This window comes from Enoplosus armatus, chromosome 1 (genome assembly GCF_043641665.1).
Source record: "Enoplosus armatus isolate fEnoArm2 chromosome 1, fEnoArm2.hap1, whole genome shotgun sequence".
Classification (NCBI taxonomy): domain Eukaryota; kingdom Metazoa; phylum Chordata; class Actinopteri; order Centrarchiformes; family Enoplosidae; genus Enoplosus; species Enoplosus armatus.
The window spans coordinates 12,673,802-12,692,275 of NC_092180.1; the positions used below are offsets into that span (position 1 = coordinate 12,673,802).

The 18,474-nt window shown below is 41.1% G+C and overlaps 1 protein-coding gene across 1 annotated transcript in view; it reads right to left on the reverse strand.

Moving 5' to 3' along the window:
- tjp1a (tight junction protein 1a) overlaps positions 1-18,474 on the reverse strand; it is a 96,750-nt gene that overhangs the window by 19,892 nt on the left and 58,384 nt on the right. Inside the window, exons 3-13 of the mRNA XM_070909657.1 lie at positions 10,898-10,954; positions 9,695-9,819; positions 9,038-9,140; positions 8,490-8,817; positions 8,125-8,228; positions 7,145-7,313; positions 6,826-6,961; positions 5,248-5,286; positions 2,792-2,931; positions 2,009-2,114; positions 1,596-1,746 (exon numbers count right to left, since the gene is read on the reverse strand). Of these exons, the coding sequence (XP_070765758.1) occupies positions 1,596-1,746; positions 2,009-2,114; positions 2,792-2,931; positions 5,248-5,286; positions 6,826-6,961; positions 7,145-7,313; positions 8,125-8,228; positions 8,490-8,817; positions 9,038-9,140; positions 9,695-9,819; positions 10,898-10,954 (1,458 nt within the window). The remainder of the gene's footprint in view (positions 1-1,595; positions 1,747-2,008; positions 2,115-2,791; positions 2,932-5,247; positions 5,287-6,825; positions 6,962-7,144; positions 7,314-8,124; positions 8,229-8,489; positions 8,818-9,037; positions 9,141-9,694; positions 9,820-10,897; positions 10,955-18,474) is intronic.

Consider the following 18,474-nt stretch of genomic DNA (forward strand, 5'->3'; position numbering starts at 1 on the left):
CGATGTATTCCCCCTACAACCTCCTCCAGCCCCTAGTCTCCTGCTCCCAAACACAATAAATGCTGTTTATTGACTCTGCTTGAGGGGCAGCAGGGGAACCAGAAACACATGGACTGAATCACTGAACCTCAGAAAGACACCTTTATCCTTCCCAGAAAAAGGAGGGCTTGACGTCTTTATCTCCACTAGCACAGCATGACCGAAGGGAAACCATCTAAAGACGGAAAACAATGTCCTGGAAGTCTCTAAGATGTGTTTGTACAGTGGAGAGAACACACACAAGGAACAAACGTGGGAGGAACACAAGTCACATTATATTCATTAAGAGAAAGATATAAGGTAAGCTTTGTTTATCAGATAAATGCAGTCCATAAATGTTAATATAATGGGGAAAAAATGTCGAAGTATTCAACCTCTTCTGCACAGCTTCACAGTTGCAGCATTAAACATAGCAGGTGTAATCCTTGACTTTTGTATAAACATGTCAGAATGGATCCAACACTGACATCAAGAGGGTTTCCATCATCCCATCAACAATGTTACTCTAGTGTTCAGTGCAACAGAAAGTCAACTGTTCTGAGGTCAGAGTGCAAGAACGAACTCTATTGTGTCTTCACATTGGAAACAAGGGGAGTTTTGACACGAGGCAGAGCCTGGGATGACTCATAAACTGACAGATACATTGTACTCTATTCCCAAGATCTCTTTACACAGAAATAAAACTATTGTGGCCATGGGATCACATAGTTTCACCACTGATTATCTAAGTTAGTGTGGGCAGCTACTGTTCATCTATTTTGACAATAACACCAGATGTTCTTCCCACCTTCATACATGTCATGGAAAAAAACGGTAACAGTTAATACTTTCTCGGACAGAAAACAATACCTTGGAATCTTACAAGCTACATAATACTAAGAACACACTGCAAATACAAGACATTGAAATGAAAAGATCTACTTTAGCCACAGCCTACATATCTGCATGTGGCTGAGAGGAGTAACACATACACTACGCTCACACGTGCACAAAATCAAGTTATTGGCAACATCTGGTTAAGAAGGAAATGAGAGAACACATTTACACACCGCTGGTTACTGTAAAACCTGTGTTTACATTTCTCTCCCCTACCACTGTCCATTTTCTTCAACCAAGGCTGGCATATTTGATAAATGACAGCGTAGCCTGAGGCCTTTTCTTCCTGGAGCGCTTTAACTGACGGTGAAATGAAAGTACATCCTCAGCTGTAGGAGAGGACAGTTTTTACAGAATGATATAAATAGTCCACTTCAGCCGTGAAAACCAACTGAGATCTACTTATTTTAGTTTCAGTTTCTAGCCAGACTCTGGGTTTTAATTAACACAAAGTGACAAATAATGATCTTTCCTTTCAACCCACTGATTTGCTGCCTTTATGATACTCTCCCTCTCTGAAAAGTGTGTCACGTAAATGTGCACATAAAAAGACTGGTGATATATTTTTAGTACATGGCCAACAAATCAGATTTCTCCAGTAAAAATGAATTCTCTCAATCCCTCACATCTCTCAGAAAGCAAACAACAGCCATGTTGTTAAGTGATGGAGTGAGGCGTACCCTGAGAATCTGGTCTCCCTCCTCCAGCCCCTCCTTGGCCGCAGGACTGTCCTCCAAAACTCCTGCCACAAAAATTCCCACGTCGTTCCCTCCTGCTAACCGCAGACCGACACTCTCTCCCTTCTTGAACTTGACCAGCTTCATACTTGGCCTGCAGAAGAAACACAGGTAGACAGGTAGAATTAAGGAAAAAGGTCAGCAAATCAGGGATTTAATAATAAAGAAATAATTCTAAGAGACACAAAACACAGCCAGTTATTCACGCAAGCAGAGTGTGGTGTAACAACAAAGCCAAAACAAAGTTCATTCATATCAACAAAGTGAATAATATATGAACTCGATACACATGCGACAATGCAGATCTGCAGTCAATACTGTAAGGTGCTTTGGATGAGAGCATCCAGGACAATTACCTGAGGATGCTGTCATCATGAGCGGCGCTGGGTACAGGAGCGTCAGAGGGGCTGACAGGCAGGTCCACGTCAGGTTGACCAGGCTGTGCATAGACTGGCTTTGGTTCTGACACAAACACAAACGAAGTGGAAAGTGGAATAACACTTCCAAAGAAACCTACATAATCTATGCAGAGTTACTATTAGTTCCATTATTTTGCACAGTAAAGATAGCTAGCCACGTGCTGGGTAACAGTGAAACCGAGTAAAAGTGAAAGCATCAACCTTAATCCATAGATTTAGTGATGAGTATTTGTTTTGTAATATTATACACTATTATTTTTCTCAGATGTGGACATGTATAGTTAATATTTCTTTGTAAAGACTGAGAGGGAAGTGTGAATATGTAATTTGCAGTTATTAATAACTTTTACAACGATGTTAATTAGATACTGCACAATAAACAACAGTTTAGATTGTGTGTTTTTAGAAGCTCTAAACAGTAACAGTGGAGTTAAGTGTTAAAGTGTATCTGACCCCTGACACACTGTCTGACTTTTTGTTTGTCTTTATAATAATTTGTCCTCAGGTACAGCTCGACAGGACAAAAAAAACCACTTGTAGAGTTGATTAAATTACAGCAGTATGCAGAGTAAGCCTTAGTGAACATCTCTTTGCTTTAAGACCAAACAGGAATCATACTATACTAATGACTAGATGTAGAAATACAAAAGGAGCCGAGACAAACATGAGAGACCACACTAATCCCTATCGCTGAGGGCTGATAGGCAGAGGTTTCTGTACCAGGCAGCGGAGGTAACTGTTTGTCATCTCTGGAGCTGGCCTGGTCGCTGGCCTGTGACAAGACGCCATCATCAGAGCTTTTCACTGGTGTGGACATGGCCCCTGGTTTAGATATGCGATCATCATCTCGACTTCGATGGCTGAAATAAACAAAAATAACAAGTGGCAATTCAGTACGAGTGGACCGCCGGGGGTATAAACAATGACAGTTTACATTAATGATTCCTTAAATGAGTGTTTCAGTGTGAAGAATGACCTCATGTGTTGTTGTAAGTGTTTATATAGTTTTATCCTGTGCTGACATCACCAGGAAGACACAGACACTAAAATTAATCCAAAAGGAAATAGCATGAACTATGGATTACGTAATAAGGGCACATGGAAAGAAAATTTGATGAGAAGACAATAAGCAATTAAAAGAATGAGCGGCTCGGTCAAAGAGAACCTGCACATTTCTAAAGTTGTTCGTCTGTATTTCGAGTATTTGAGTTTTTTCTTACTTTTTATTTTATATAGTGTGGGCTATGCAGTATGTCAATGGAAAACCACATTCCCAACCAGAAACTGTTGTTAATTTCAATTGGAACAGACAGGGTTTATAAATGTTTTAATTTCAAAATTACATTTTTAAGATTGATGTGAACTTCCATTTTATTGACCATACAGTAACCTTTCCAATAAAAGCACACAAGCAGAAAAAGAAAAATCAGACCACGTCTCCCAACATAAACTCTTGAGTTAGGATACTTTTCAGTCCAAGTTCCTGTTTAACCTGGATAAAATAAACAAGGGGAAACTATGTGTGTGTGTGTGTGTGTGTGTGTGCGTGTGTGTGTGTGAGCCTAGTAGGCCAAGTCTAACAGAGTAGAAAGGCCTCTGCTGCTTAAAACAATGGTTGAATTCCAATCTGGTCACATGACGGCCTGCTGGCACAGTACTTGAGCTGAATTCAGAAGCTTTTGTAGAAGAATGTGAAGGTGCAGACTGTGCCACCAGCTCAGACAAGGCAACTTTTCCCATGCCTATTCTCTCATTTTTGCTCTTGCAGTATGAAAACATGCAATGTAGGAAAAATATACAGTACAGTGTAGTCACCCATAGTCACACAATAAAACACAGTAAAACACAGATGCCAAAGCAGTACATGTACATCCATTTACACGCAATGAGTGATACTCAGGGTTAAACCTGTTAGCTGTGCAGCTGCTGAACATAATTGCAGTATTTCCCACCATGGAATGGCCTTTTCTAGGTCCCTGAAATGTCCAGAACAATTCAGCTTTACTCATGAATCTGACCTGTATGTCAGCAGAATCAGCATCAGAGAGACCTGCATGGGAGTTTGTTGTGAAGAAGGGTAAATGAGAGCTGCAGCCCGCAGCCCGAGGATAAATAACACAATTGTAATGGGAATGAGAAACAGACTGTGTGTTTGTGTGTGCAATGGATGAATGAGAAAGAGTGTGAGAGAGAGACAAACAGAGCAAGAGCAAGGGACAGAGGGGGAGAGAGGAGTGAGAGAGAGAGAGAGAGTGTTGTGGCCTAAATCTGCAGTTCCTTGCTGCAGAATGGTGCTAAAAAAGGCTTCACACTGACAAACACCATTTGACAGAAGCCTTTGTTCAATCCGCTCGCTTACACATTCTTACAGTATGGGTACAGGCAAGAGAGAGCAAGTGAGTGAGAGACTGAAAAAAGTGAAGGAGCGTGAGAGGTATGGCAGCACAGACATCAACAAACAATGCAAAATATGGTACTGGATCTCTACACTGCATAACAGTCCCGGCCTCTATAATTTCATACTCCTTCACAAGCTTCAAAATATGTAAAGAACACAACTGACTAGATATACTAACACCTCTTTACAAAACAAACACATACCATCAACAAGAATATGTTTTAAAAACAAAAATTCATTACTCACACAAATGTATCTGTAAGTTGAACCATGACGCTTATTAAGAGGATTTTGAGTTCAGTTCCTTGAAAGACAACACAGTGAGCCTTTTGCCTATGCACAAAGTGTACTCATGCTAACTGCTGTGATGATCTGTTGTATTCAAAAACATGGAACAGCGTCGTGCCCGAGGCAGAAGAATGCCTCTACGCCATACAGCCAATCAGGTTAAACAAACCATCTGGCTTGGGGCAAAGCACTGTGGGAAGTATGTCAAATTCCTTTTTCCCTTCCTAAACTGGGAGATAGTAAAAACATTCCCTTACATCACAGTCTAGTGACAGTCAGACTGTTATTTCCTCAGTTACTTCATAAAACCACAACCACATTAGAAGCAGGTGTAACTCCCCTTGTGACACTTCATGTGCTTACCAGATCAACCAGTCATACTGATAAAAGAGATAAAAGAAGGGTGAGGGAAAGAGCAACAAAACTATTACAGTGAGAAACGCTCAAAACAAACATACTGGCCTGTTATCAGAGGGATGCATTCACTTACATTGGAAGTAATCTGTGCAACAGTGAACCTGCCCTCATCCTGCATTGAAACAAGTATGGTTACTCCACAGTCTGACACAATGTACCATCTAATGAAAGGCAGCACTGGAGGTTAATCTAGCCATATGACATGACTGACAAGCAACTAGTAAGCCAGACAGCTAAACTAGCAGCAGCATACTGAACTAAACTACAACAGCTATTTTAAGTGTGTGGCCCAGCCAAAACAAGTAATGTAATGTAAGTAATTTCTCAATAAGGCTACTGGTTTTTCAACTAAATTTGAGTTTTGTATACATGTTCCAGTCAGACATTTTGCCCTTTGGGAAGAGAATTTATTTAACGACAGGTTTAGTACTCACATCTCACATAGTCAGAACTCCATCTCATCAAGTTCCCAGACGTCTGGAGACAATTGCCAGTATTTGACTAGCAATTACTTTAAAAATGAAGTAGCACCTCTTGTTGGTGTTCTATCTGGCTACAAACAAGTTCTATGTACCATCGTTTTTTTTTGGTTTGGAGTGAGACAGCGCACTGTGTCTGTGCCTGAAGGCCCATATAAACAAGATGAAATGGAGGTCTGATTACATGAGATCCTGACAGTTCAATCCAGAACAACAGCTTGAAGGCCGCATGGATTCGGGCCCATGATTCAATACCCACCCCTACGTCACAGAATAAGATTTACTGTGATCAGAAATCAGCAACAGACTTTACCCTCTGTCTTTTCTCGTTGCAGCCAATGACACCCAATAGCATGGGTGTGTTCCCAAAAGTGGCAAGCCTGTTTCAATCCCCAGTCCTGCTTTATCGACTGGGTTCAAGTCTGGAAGACCTCGTCATCTTGCCACATTCAACCAAGCACAGTATCTTGTTCCTGCCTTGTAAGCTTACAATGCCTCCACACTGACAGAGAGAAACTATAGTTTCCCTTGCATGTCTTCTTTCAGCTCTCCTTTGCCATCTATGCGTTTGTCAGCTACAAGAAGCTATGCAACCTCTAAACTACGAGAACGATAACTTACTGGAACCTCCAGCTGGCAGTAAGAAAAGAGGACAAAGAGACAGTATGGCCATTAAAGTAAATTGAAAGAACAGGACATAATTTGTACAGAGTATATGCATAAAATAGCTATCAAATGGCATTGCATAAAAAAATTATCAATATCAGTATCAATAAACCTAGCTTTGCATGATTTAAATGAGTGACTCAATAGACCAGAGAAAACAGAATATAGCTTGAAGGTGATTCTCTGTTCAGAAAATGGTTAAAAACTTTCAAAACAAGACCTTGGTCCACAAGGAGACAGATCAATCCCTCCCACAGCAAGGCATTATTGGAACTCAGTGATGGCTCCATAGGGAGTGTGATGGTTTATGCATGCAATGTCTTTATCTATTGATTTATGCATTAGTGGTGCAAGGTACTTACTCAGCACCCACTAACCTTTGGGTGTGAACATGATGTATGATGTTGGGGTGGTGGCAGTATGGATGTGTGACTGTGGCATGTGTGACAGCTGTGTCCCATCACCATATCTGAGGTCCGAAGCGTGTGCATGTGTACTTCGCTTACCTGCCATTGCTGATCTGCCGAGGTGAGTGACGGAGATGGTCCGATGGTTCGGACCTGTCAGGCGAACGTGATCTACTGCCTCGCCCGTGGGATCGATTGGAATGGTCTGATGTCAGTGAATGTATTTCTGAAATGTCTGTGAAAGTTAAATTAAATATGCATTAGCATTTAACCAATGACATAAATCAAGATAGAGATAAAATAACAAGAACAAATTTATTTTAACTGCGATTGAAATTATTGCTACTGAGTGCTTAAAATAAAACAATCAAACGCTAGCTGCAGCCAACAACGCAGTGCTACATGTCTGTTGTCTCACCATCTCTGTCGGAGTTATTGGCAGATGGGACGCTGTCATCAAGGTCAGGAATGTTGAGCAGCGTGGCTCGCTCATCTCTCTGCACCACCATCTTCAACTTGCCCTTTGACCTCTCAATCAGCTTCTTGGCATCTATCAGTGATAGGTTCTCTGTAACTGTGCCATTGATCTGCAAAAAGAAGATGAGCGGGTCACCACAAGAACCAGTTATCTTCACTGCATAATTGTTCTTGCAGAGCCCACAGTGTGCTTTGAAAACTATGGGATCATCACAAGGAAAAGAGGAATTGTGAACGCCTTAGTTCTCCCTCACATTAACGATAATTATGTCTTAAATAAGGAGAAATATATGAAGCTATAAACAAGTGTAAAAATGTGTAATATATTTAGGGTTATAGTGCTTTTAGTGCTGTGAAAGACACAGAGAGTTGTTTTGTATCATATATTTGTATAAAGCAAAAACTTTATTATCTTTATTCAAGTATTATTTCTATTGATCTTTGTCCTGCAATCACATTTCAACTAGAAAATGTCTCCGCCTCCCCTCAGTACACTGTAAACACTAAATTGGATTGTGAATTCATCTCTTTACTGTGAAGGGGGATTTTTCCCTCCTCAGAGATTGAGAGGATAAATATTCAAAGGAATAATGGAACGTGAGGTATTCCTGCTGGTGAGCCTGCATACTAATGAACTGTGACCTCACTCAGCGAGCTACTTTCAGCTGCTCCCAGATTACCACAGCAGACTAGTTCCCATACCTGAGACTCCCTTCTCCTTCACCCCACCTCACTCCTTCTGTAAATGAAATTAACTAAAACTATTTCTTTAAATATTAAACGTATACGTTTATTCAAATTATCTTTTTTTTTTTTAAATCATTTTCTTTTTAATCATTATCTTTATATTCATTTTCCCCATTTTTAAAACCCTGTCTCACCCATAGGCTCATTCATGCAAACACTCCTCTTTGCTCTCACCTTAAGTACAACATCTCCCTCCTGGATGTTTCCGTCTCTGGCAGCGAGGCTCTCAGGAGAGATGTCCTTCACAAAGATGTGGCTGGCCAACCGCAGTCCATATTCTGCTTTCAGATTTGATAAGCATAGCAAAGTAATATTAACAGGGCACATCTATTTAACCATCACTTGGTTCTCTGCAAATAAGATTAAAAGACTAGCCGACATTAAAGATCTGATTGACCTTTACCGTAAGCACCAGTGAAGTTGAGAAACTCCAGTCTGTCCCTTTATATGCACATATATCTTTTTAACAATCTGTTTCAGTATTTTATCCACAATATCCATAGTCAACTTTACAGGTTCTTGGACATTGTGTTGCCCACCTTCATTCTTGCGGGACTTGACAAGGGTGACCTTGGCAGGCCTGGGTGGAGCAGAGGAAGCTTGTGATCGGCGATCAGAGCGCGGTGAAACGCTCCTCTCCCTCGAGGCACTGTGATCCCGCCTGCCACTGCTGCTACGCTCACGATCGTGACGCCTGCCAGTGCCCGTGCCTCCGCTTGCTCCTTCATAGGCACTTTGGCCACCACGACCACTGTGGTGCTCATAGCCATCATCCTCATCACTGTCCTCTTCCTCGTGCTCTGACATCGTCTCCCTGTCCCCTGGCCGAGAAACAGGGATCTGCACTTTCCTTTTCCGACGAATAGTCTTGGAAAAGACAGGAAGTTTTGAGTGTTAAAGAGGCAATTACTATGTGTCTCCCTCACATCAGACGTAAACATGACAGCATCATTAATGTTGCACAAAACATTCTGTCAAACAGCAATTAGAAGTGGACCCCAATCCTGAAATCATGCTCTGTAACATCAGGGGTCACTGTGATTGACACAAATTCAGGTTTGGTAAATATCTTCAGTATCAAACTTACTATCTTTGCATTTTTGCCACTTTTTCGGAGCTGCTGCACAGCGTAGGCATGCTCTACATTGTCCATAGAGACTGCATTGACCATCACCACTCGATCATTTTCTCTGAAATAAAAAACCCCAAAACAATTAACAATGTCTAAATAGTTGTAGAGATCTATGAGAATCTACACAATTCATACCCAGATGGTAGACATTTATATAGACCGAAATGGAACACGGAAATATTTGATAGGAGCTTACTTTTTAATGCTCCTACAACAACAAAATATTGTGGTAATACAATATATATATACAATACATATATAATATCAGAATCAGAATCAGAAATACTTTATTGATCCCCGGGGGGAAATTGTACAGTACCGGTGCTCCCATTCAAGAGTAAAGTAGCATAATTTAGAACTAAAAGTATGTACAAAATATAAAAATAAGAAATAGAAAATAAAAAAATATACACATTTACAGTATTTAAGTGAACAATGAGGTAAAAAAAAATATACAATAACAATGTATATGTATGTATGTGTTGCACTGAAGTGTATGACTATATATCTATTGCACTTAAACATTTAAGAATAAATAGTGAGGTAGTATATGAACATGTGAAGTAGATACAGATTTCCAGTCTCTTCCTATGGCAATCGTGAAAGACTTACTGTAGCAGTCCCTCCGCAGGACCTCCTTTCAACACATCAGATATCACAATGGACGTCTCCCCACTCTGGAAATGAGGGTTGTCTCGCCCACCTGAGATGGCAATACCAAACCCAAAACCTGGGGCCTACACAGAAATACACACAACACTGACTGAAATGGAATAAATGGCAGATATATTAGACATGTCCCCTGCTTTGCTGTAAACAAAAACAGGCTAATAGGCTCTCTGCAGGCTAATTATAGGTGAAACTGTTATTTAAATAAAACAATGTACTGTGTTATGTGCAGTGAAAGAGGGCTTTAAAAGAGCGGGACATTTACTGTAGACAAGAACAAAGCTATGCATTTGCAAGTTATTTTGCTAATTTTCCAAGAGGGTTCCATGGAGGTTTCGAGGGCTGCTGTGTTTTATGCAAAAACCAGCACCAAGGGAGCAAGCCATGTGATATGAATGGCTAATCTTACAACCACAACAACACAGGAGAGCTGCAAGGCTGAGAACCGCAGGCCACACTGGGCCGCTCTTTCAGCCTCAATAAAGCTGCTACTAATTAGATTACAGCAAGCAGGCCAGTCTAGACAGGTGCTCTACACAATCCCACGGCACAACAGCATCAACTAACCAGAGTTTACTGTCTCAAAGCAAAGTACATTAAGAAATTCAGCATACAAGACAGTACGTAGAAAATGTATCAGCTATCTCTGGTTGAATATGGGTTTGGATAGTTTGATAGTGAACCCGATGATACTGATGATTGACAGTATCAAGTTATACGCACCGACCTCAGCTACTGAGGTTATAATTACATGACTTTACACTGGACAAAAAGCACATGGACTAAAACCATCATCCCCCTCTTTCCCTGGAGCTGTGTTAAGGAGAAGAGTATGCTGCCAACAGGAAGGAAGTGAAATGAAGTAGTAAGGAAGTGGATGCTGATTTCTGTCTCCCTTAGCCTTGTTTCCTGCCATCTGGGTTCCCTGACTATTGTTTCAGTACCACACATCCTGCTCCTACAGCTGGCCCTCTCAATACAGAGAAAGAAAAGAGATGGATGGGCAGAGGACCGAGAGGAACAGGGAGGAAAAAGTGAAAAACACACAAGACATAGTGCAGGGTTAGGCTGCCAGAGACAGGCAGAGAGGGAAAAAGACAAAAGAGAAGAAAGGGGAGCGTGGATTAAAGAGGTGTAAACACTTACCCTGTGAAGGGTCACTGTGTGCTGTTCCCATATGACCGTTTCCTCCATCGCTGCACTCTGCAAGGCAAGACACAAGAGGGAAAGTATCAGTGTCTTGAGGGCAATTTATTAGTTACATATGTTTATCCAAATGCAATCTATTACAATAATCCTCCGATAAATATTGTCTTTATGAAGCTTATTATGTTTTGTTCTTGTAGACTTTGAGCCTGTAAGGTCTTGAGACTCTATGGTAATATTTAGGCAGTAGTTAGTGGTGGTGTTGTATTGGACTGCATTATATTGAATGGCCTAATGCCTCGTCTTTCACACACATGAGGGGTACAGAGTATATGCATTCCAATACAACACCACCAGAATTAACTCAATACCTCTTTATATGTGTAAAGTAAAAGTGAACATTGTAAGTACACATCAAAATACATCATGTGGCTTTGCATATAACTGTAATGGTTTTTATTTTTTGTGACATCTTTCTGTTCCTATAAAGAAGTGGAGTACTAACTCAATGAGGGCGCATTTAACTAGCATGCAAGATGTACTTAAATAACACACACACACACACACACACACACACATCACTGACTCATACAATTCTGCAAACAAAACATAGTTTATATGCTGCTTTAGATAAGAGTGACAGTGTAAAAACTACATGCACACTTAGTGTTTCCATATCCTGTTCAGTTTCAGTAGACAGAGTTGTTGTTTGGCTACCAGCAAGGTAGACTCGATTGCTTATTTGCACAACTAAGTCCTGGAGTCCTAAAAGTCTACATGTGAAAAGATTATGAATGACAGCAGTGTGAGTAAACAGCCGGCAGAGACTGACTGAGGTTCAGACGACTGAGTGAACATTCCTACATTATTCCTGCCTGGGTCATCTGAGAGAGATGAAGCAAAGACGGTATTTAGCTGCTCCTCTGACCTGCCACGCTGGATTAAACTGATGCTAGGCAGGCATCTTTTGCTTTCACTCATTCTCTAATTCAGTTACATCACACAGGTTTCTCTTTATGCATGATTCATCTTTTAGTGAAGGCTTTCATTTTTGTTTCATTTTTGTGTCTTCCAGTCTGTCAGTGTTTCACTTTGATTAACCACTGCTGGTTACTCCACATGAAGCACGGAAAATGCCAGAAGACTCCCAATATGAACGTGTAAGAATATGATAATGCTACATTTATTAGGTCAAACAGACACTCCACAATCTGTGTCTCAAAGCATTTTTAACTCCCAGATTTAAATTACAGCTTTACTTTGCCCCCCTCCAGCTGATGAAGCGACACTGCTGTCCTGTCTGTCTGCCTGCCTGCAGGGAGTGATGGTACAGCTGTCTGTGGCAGAGTGCTGAGCACAGTCCAATGTAGCAGGGGAAGGAAAAGACATAAACACCACCACACGTGGCAGGGTGCTCATTTACTACAACTTCTATAATCAGCTTTTTAAAATAACACACCCTGTCATCTGTCCACCCTATCATCGTGATAATCTCACTCACTCACCCCTCAATCATCACCTAATCCCCAAACTATCTCACCCATCATCTTCAACATCATCATCATGATCATTACTGTCATCACCTTCCCTTAACCTAACTATAGAGGTCCACAGGAGGTTCACACTGCAATGCTGCCACCTGCATGTGATGAGGACACAGACCAAGAGCCAGCTGATGAGTGTCTGCTGTTTGTTCACATGCCCAAACACATAATATTGAAGAAAAGGCACAACTGAACATAAAGACGGTAACACCGGTTTCCAAGATGCTTAAATTTGTCTAAACAGAATAAAAAGAACCTATGTCATTTGACTTTCAAACAAGTTAACGAGAATCATATAAAATGTCTGATTGAGAGATAAAACTGTGATTGGATCAAAAGTAAATTAACCGGCTGTTTGGCTATTTGCTGGTTCCGGCTTTTCAAATGTGAGCTTTTTCTTTATTTCATATTGAAATATCTTTTTGGACTCGATAGAACAAAAACAAGCAATATAAATTTGTCATCTTGGTCTCTGGCAACTTGTCGTGGGCATCTCTTTTTCACATTTTTCTGACAATTTATAGAAAAACGATTGATTGATTCATCAAAAAACTAATAGACTAATTGATAATGAAAACTATCTTTAGTTGTACCCCTAAACTTGGTTATTGTCCATACCCACATTAAAGTTAAGAGCCACTTGAGCCTTTAACATGGTTCCCCAATAACATTTGTTATTTAGTTACAGTATTTAACTGTCGAGGAAATGTCCAGAAGTATGTGTAGTGACGTACAGGAATTACAGCTCATGTAAAGACACTATATGAGAGGAGAGATAGTTCAGGCTATTAGAGAGACACATTTTACAAGTTGAAGAGAAGATGACCACACATTCGGCTCCTTTTAAATACTTTTATTATACCGATACCTAAGGCTGCGTGGCATCATCCAATTCCTGGTGGATTACTTTGTAATGAATGCTGAATTTCTCCTTGCAATAGTCTTTATGAAAGATAAAATAGTTGCTACCATGACAACTTTCAAAAGCTGTAAAATCCTGTTATTGAGTATTTCAAACTGTTGTGCAGTGTTTTGGCATCTGATAAGCCCTTAAATGCATCAATCTGTTACTCCAACTGGAGCATATTTCATTGTCTCACTGGTACCCAAACAACACACTGCTGTTTTAACACAGGGTCTAAATCCCACACTTAGTATATGCCTCTAGTCCTGTAGGCACTATCCTATACTGCACATACTGTAGGTCTCCTTACTGTAGGTTTGTGCTTCAATCGTTTCCTTTCACTCCATTCAGTTCAGTTGGCCTGAACCTCTAGAATACACAGTTAACCCTTTGACCCTAATTTCCATGGCAGCTCTGTGTGGATGTTATTTATGTCCATAATTGGCGCAGAAGGCTTGGGTGTTCACCCTCTCTATCTCTCCTTCCCCTCCTCCCCCCTCCCCTGTCTGCCCCTACGACTCCCACAGTAATGCCACTATTGTGTGAAGGGACCTGACCCATTTAACTACGGCTCCCCCCGACATTCCCAAACACATCCATTCCTCTAAAGTGTTTTGTGATATATTCATCCATCCGTTCATCCATTCATTCATCCAGCAGTCCTGGCAGACAGAGGGGGGCTACTCCATGAGAAACAACAGCATGCTGGGGTCATGTGACCAGGCGGTCAGGCAGGCAGGTGGCCTTGTCCTTGAACTGCGAGTTGCACTGATAGGCAGGGAGAGGGAGGAGGAGGAGGCACAGAGCAAGGCTGTGGGCTGCTTATACAACTTACACATACAGTACCAATGGACAAGGTACATAAAACCTTAGAGGATGACATGTTCCTTTGTATTCTTTGCTCCCTTGTCTCTTTCCATCTCTCACACATGCACACATTAATGCTAACCATTAAAATAAATCCCTAGGCAAAAGCAAGCTAAGACAATGGACAGGATTTGTAAACCTTTTGTGAAAAACATATTTTGCTCCACCAAATCTTAACTCTCTGAAAACACTGAAGCCCTACACACCCACACACTGACCATAAACCTTACAGTATGTGAGAGTGTATGAGCCATAAGGGCGTGGACATGCTTGCACAAGTAAGAGGCCATAGGTTAGGTGTAGGAGACTAACAGATTAATAAGATTGGCTTCAATTAAATTTCAATTTAACATTTGAGTGGGCACTGTATTAGAGAAAGAGGGATTTTCTGTCATATATACTGCATAATGTAGCATGGAAGTCACAATTTTCATCACATTAAACAGGCTGAGAATTCACTCACTATGTTGCTTGATTTGGTTTTAACAAATTAAATGGATTATAACAACACCACACATATTAATATTTTTATTGTTCAGCTTGTGAGTTGCCCCTGAAAGATATACATTAGAACCAAGACAGTTTGTGAGATAATTTATCGCTGGTGAACGCATCTGGTAAACTGGTGACAGCCGAGATGGGCAAGGAGAGACAACCTGTCGGTCTCTTAGGCTGCTTAGAATATTTACTCCACCGGGACTACAGCTCTGTCTCTCAGATGAGATTATTACAGTAATTAATCACTGCAATGTGAAGTGATGATTAACAGGCTGGCTGATTGAGTGTGAGGTATAAGCAGGGTAGAAAGCAAACAAGTCAGGTGTTAGCTTAGCTTTACTGAGATATGAGAACAAAATAAAAAAAATCACTTTAACCGTGTGAATTTCAACAGCTAATTAAAATGTGATGTGGTGGATGAGGGAAGACAATGTGGTCTCATCTATCATCAAATCCATAAAGAGGAGTTTTCTGCATGGAAAAGAGCTTACCAGCTGTAGCTCAGTGTGAAATGGTAATTTGGTAATCTCGTGTATTTTGTTACAGGAAAATTTTAGATAATGCAAAAGCAAAGATCACATAACATGTGGGGCCAAAACAAACATGAACACAAGCGTGTCTCATTTTCTGGAATAAAAAAAAAATTAAAAATACTGATGGGAACAAAGGATGAGGTTTATCTTTGAAGCCACAGAGTTGTGTGAAACAATGGTGTGCTTGATGTTGCACAAACTGACGGCAGCCTAGTGTATTTATATATCCATATTAGTCAGGCTTGAGCTCTGGCCAGCAAGGCCCAGGGCTGGGAAACAAAGAGCAGCCACCAATCACACACATGTGTACTTGTGCACTGTGCACGCGCACACACACACACACACACACACACACACACACACACACACACACACACACACACACACACACACAAGCCATGATCTAACACTAAAGGGCCTCTTTGTTCAGGCTACAGCCAGCCTGACTTGGCCCTGCCTGGTCCACCACAACACACAGTCCAGTACAGATGATAACAGCTCGCTCAGGCTCTTCAAAGGCAGAGACTAATCCCATTCTTTGGGGCATACTGATGAACTGACTAGAAAAATTAGAAATTATGGACAATAATAACCTGCTGCAGAAAGCTATGCTAAATAGGGTCAGGTCAAGCAGTCTTCAATGCATGCCTCTCAGTCTCTATAGTCATCAAACATGTTCACATTTACATAGAAGCTACACAAACGAGTACATGCTGCCCAGAATCTGGGCACTATAAGCCCTTTCACTCTGCAACCAAATACAATGTCAGCTGATGAGCACCACTGAACTTTTGGGAAATTGACGCATTCAGCCAGAAACAGCCACAAACATGTGGACATGGGTCTCATACCCAAGTAGAGGGAATTGAGTACACAGCAATACTTTTGCACAGAGGCATGTGCAGTTGTTCTCATCCAATATAAATCAACTTTATCAACTTGAAAAAGGAAACTTACAAAGCAGCAGGTGGTACTGAGATCACCTTATGAGTAATGTCATGAGCTGAGAGGAGGTTTAGAAGGAACACAATACAAGCTCTTTATTAGTGCTTCACCAATGAAACTGTTGTCCATTGGTCCATTAGTCATCACCTCCCTTCGTCTAACTTCCCTTCATCTGAACCACAGGAATGCTTCATACGGTGGGCGTATCAAAAACAAAGTCGAAGAAGCAGTTTTTGCCAAAAACACACAAAAATGTGGGAGAAGTAAAGAAAAAAGATTAAAGAATAGGTGAGGACTGACATTTCTGCCATTTAACTGAACAATTAATTTATTCACATCAGACTGTTCTGAGGTATATAGAGAAATACTGAGCAATGGGGGCTAGCAGCAGTGGGTGTCTAGAGATGACGACAAGTGTGAGGTAAAATCTTGAAAAAGCTTTAGGTCAGTGTGCCTGCTCTTCTCAGATAGCCCGAGGCAGGATGTAAGCAAGAGCAGCCGCAGCACCCACAGGAAAACACTCCACTTCCTGTTTGCAGGAAATAGCTTCAGCGTCCAGAGAAATCCCTGTGCAGACTATTGAAAAATTCTACCAGTATAGCTCAGCTCATCTTACGCCCTGCAACCTATAGAAAGTCTTACTTTAGAGGGCAAGTGGTCGATTCATCTCACTGTATTTTTGTTCAAATATACTAAGGTCACACCGTTGGTCCTAGTTCTTTTCTTCAGGCACGACTGTAAACACACACACATGCACAACCTCCTACTCATTGATAAAAGTTAGAAATTCAGCCCTTTGTCGCACATATAAAAACATGTTGTTCTGGTGTACTGCAGAGAGGTCAAAACACTGCAACAAAACCTGGGTAGATGCATGAATTAGAGGAAAAGAAAAGAAAAAAAAGTTTAGGCTAACATTTCAGGATCAACATTTAGACAGGCAACTCCGGTAGACCTACAACCTTGTATCAGCAGCTCTCCCTGTCACTGGGGCAATTGCATCCATGGTAACAGTATCTCCCCTCTTACTACTCTTACTCAAACAACACATAATTAGAAACACACATGCACATGCTCTTTCTGGAGGGCAAGTACTCAACAGCAAACACATCAAAGCAAAGCTACCAATGTAAGCCTTTACATGCTGTCCTTCAGATTAGTGTGTACTGTGCACATGAAATAACAAACAACAAAATATCTGCCGTCGCCTTCAGTGTTAAACGGATGAATTCAGCAATAGCCATTTTTAGGGCAGGTTGTGACTGTGATGGGAGGAGAGACGGCTGCAAGTGTGTGCACACACATGGGTGTGCAGATGAGGGCAAGTAGCCAATAGGCAGATGACGATGATGATGATGATGATGATGATGATGATGCAGAGCCCCAGTCAGCAATGATGTACTGTTGTGCTGACATGCTCAAATGTGCTTGCGTTAATTAGTCTCAAACAGCAGCTCTACTCTGTCATACAGCTCCCTGAAAACCCCTCCATCAGGACTCTTCTCAACATAACATACAGGACACACACACACACACACACACACACACACACACACACACACACCTCTGACTGAAAAGTATCTGACACAGAGTCACTGCTAGAATAGCGAGGGTAGGAATAAAATACAAAACCTATAATCCAGGCTTTTGGATTAAAACGTTAATCTGAGCCATGCTTCCTGCTGAATTCTACTGCTGCTGTCTCATGAAAGCAGACAGAGTGAAATGGATAGATGGATGGATGAAGAACTGAGTACACGGTCATGTCAGCAAGCATGTTTCTTACACATGCCTCTGTGTTACTGTTGAAGCTGCTGGTCAACTAGCTGATGATAAGTCGGTCTATGTTTTCTCAAACCTTTAACCCAGTGTTTCCCCATACATAGACTCTACTTGGGCGGCCTGCCCAGATAATAAAGACCCACCTAGGTAGATGAAATCTGAATACCAATTTTTTTTTCCAATCAAGATGCGCAATTGTCATTTCATAATGCACACAGACCAGCGGCCCTTTAGCCCCGCGGAACATATCGATAACACATAACACAGTATTGGATGCCTAAAACAGAATGCCTTGTCGTATCTAATGTGGTAATGTTACACACTTATTTAAACTTATGAGGGTAGTTAGTAATGTTAGCCTCAACAACGAACTGGACAGTCAGTGCAAAGTGATGTATCAATAAGTTAGCGAGCTAGCTGACATAACAGCTACCTATCTTTAAGTCTCTCCGAGTTATTCCTAAACCTTTGTTTGACTGGTTTATTACTGAACCCGCCCATCAC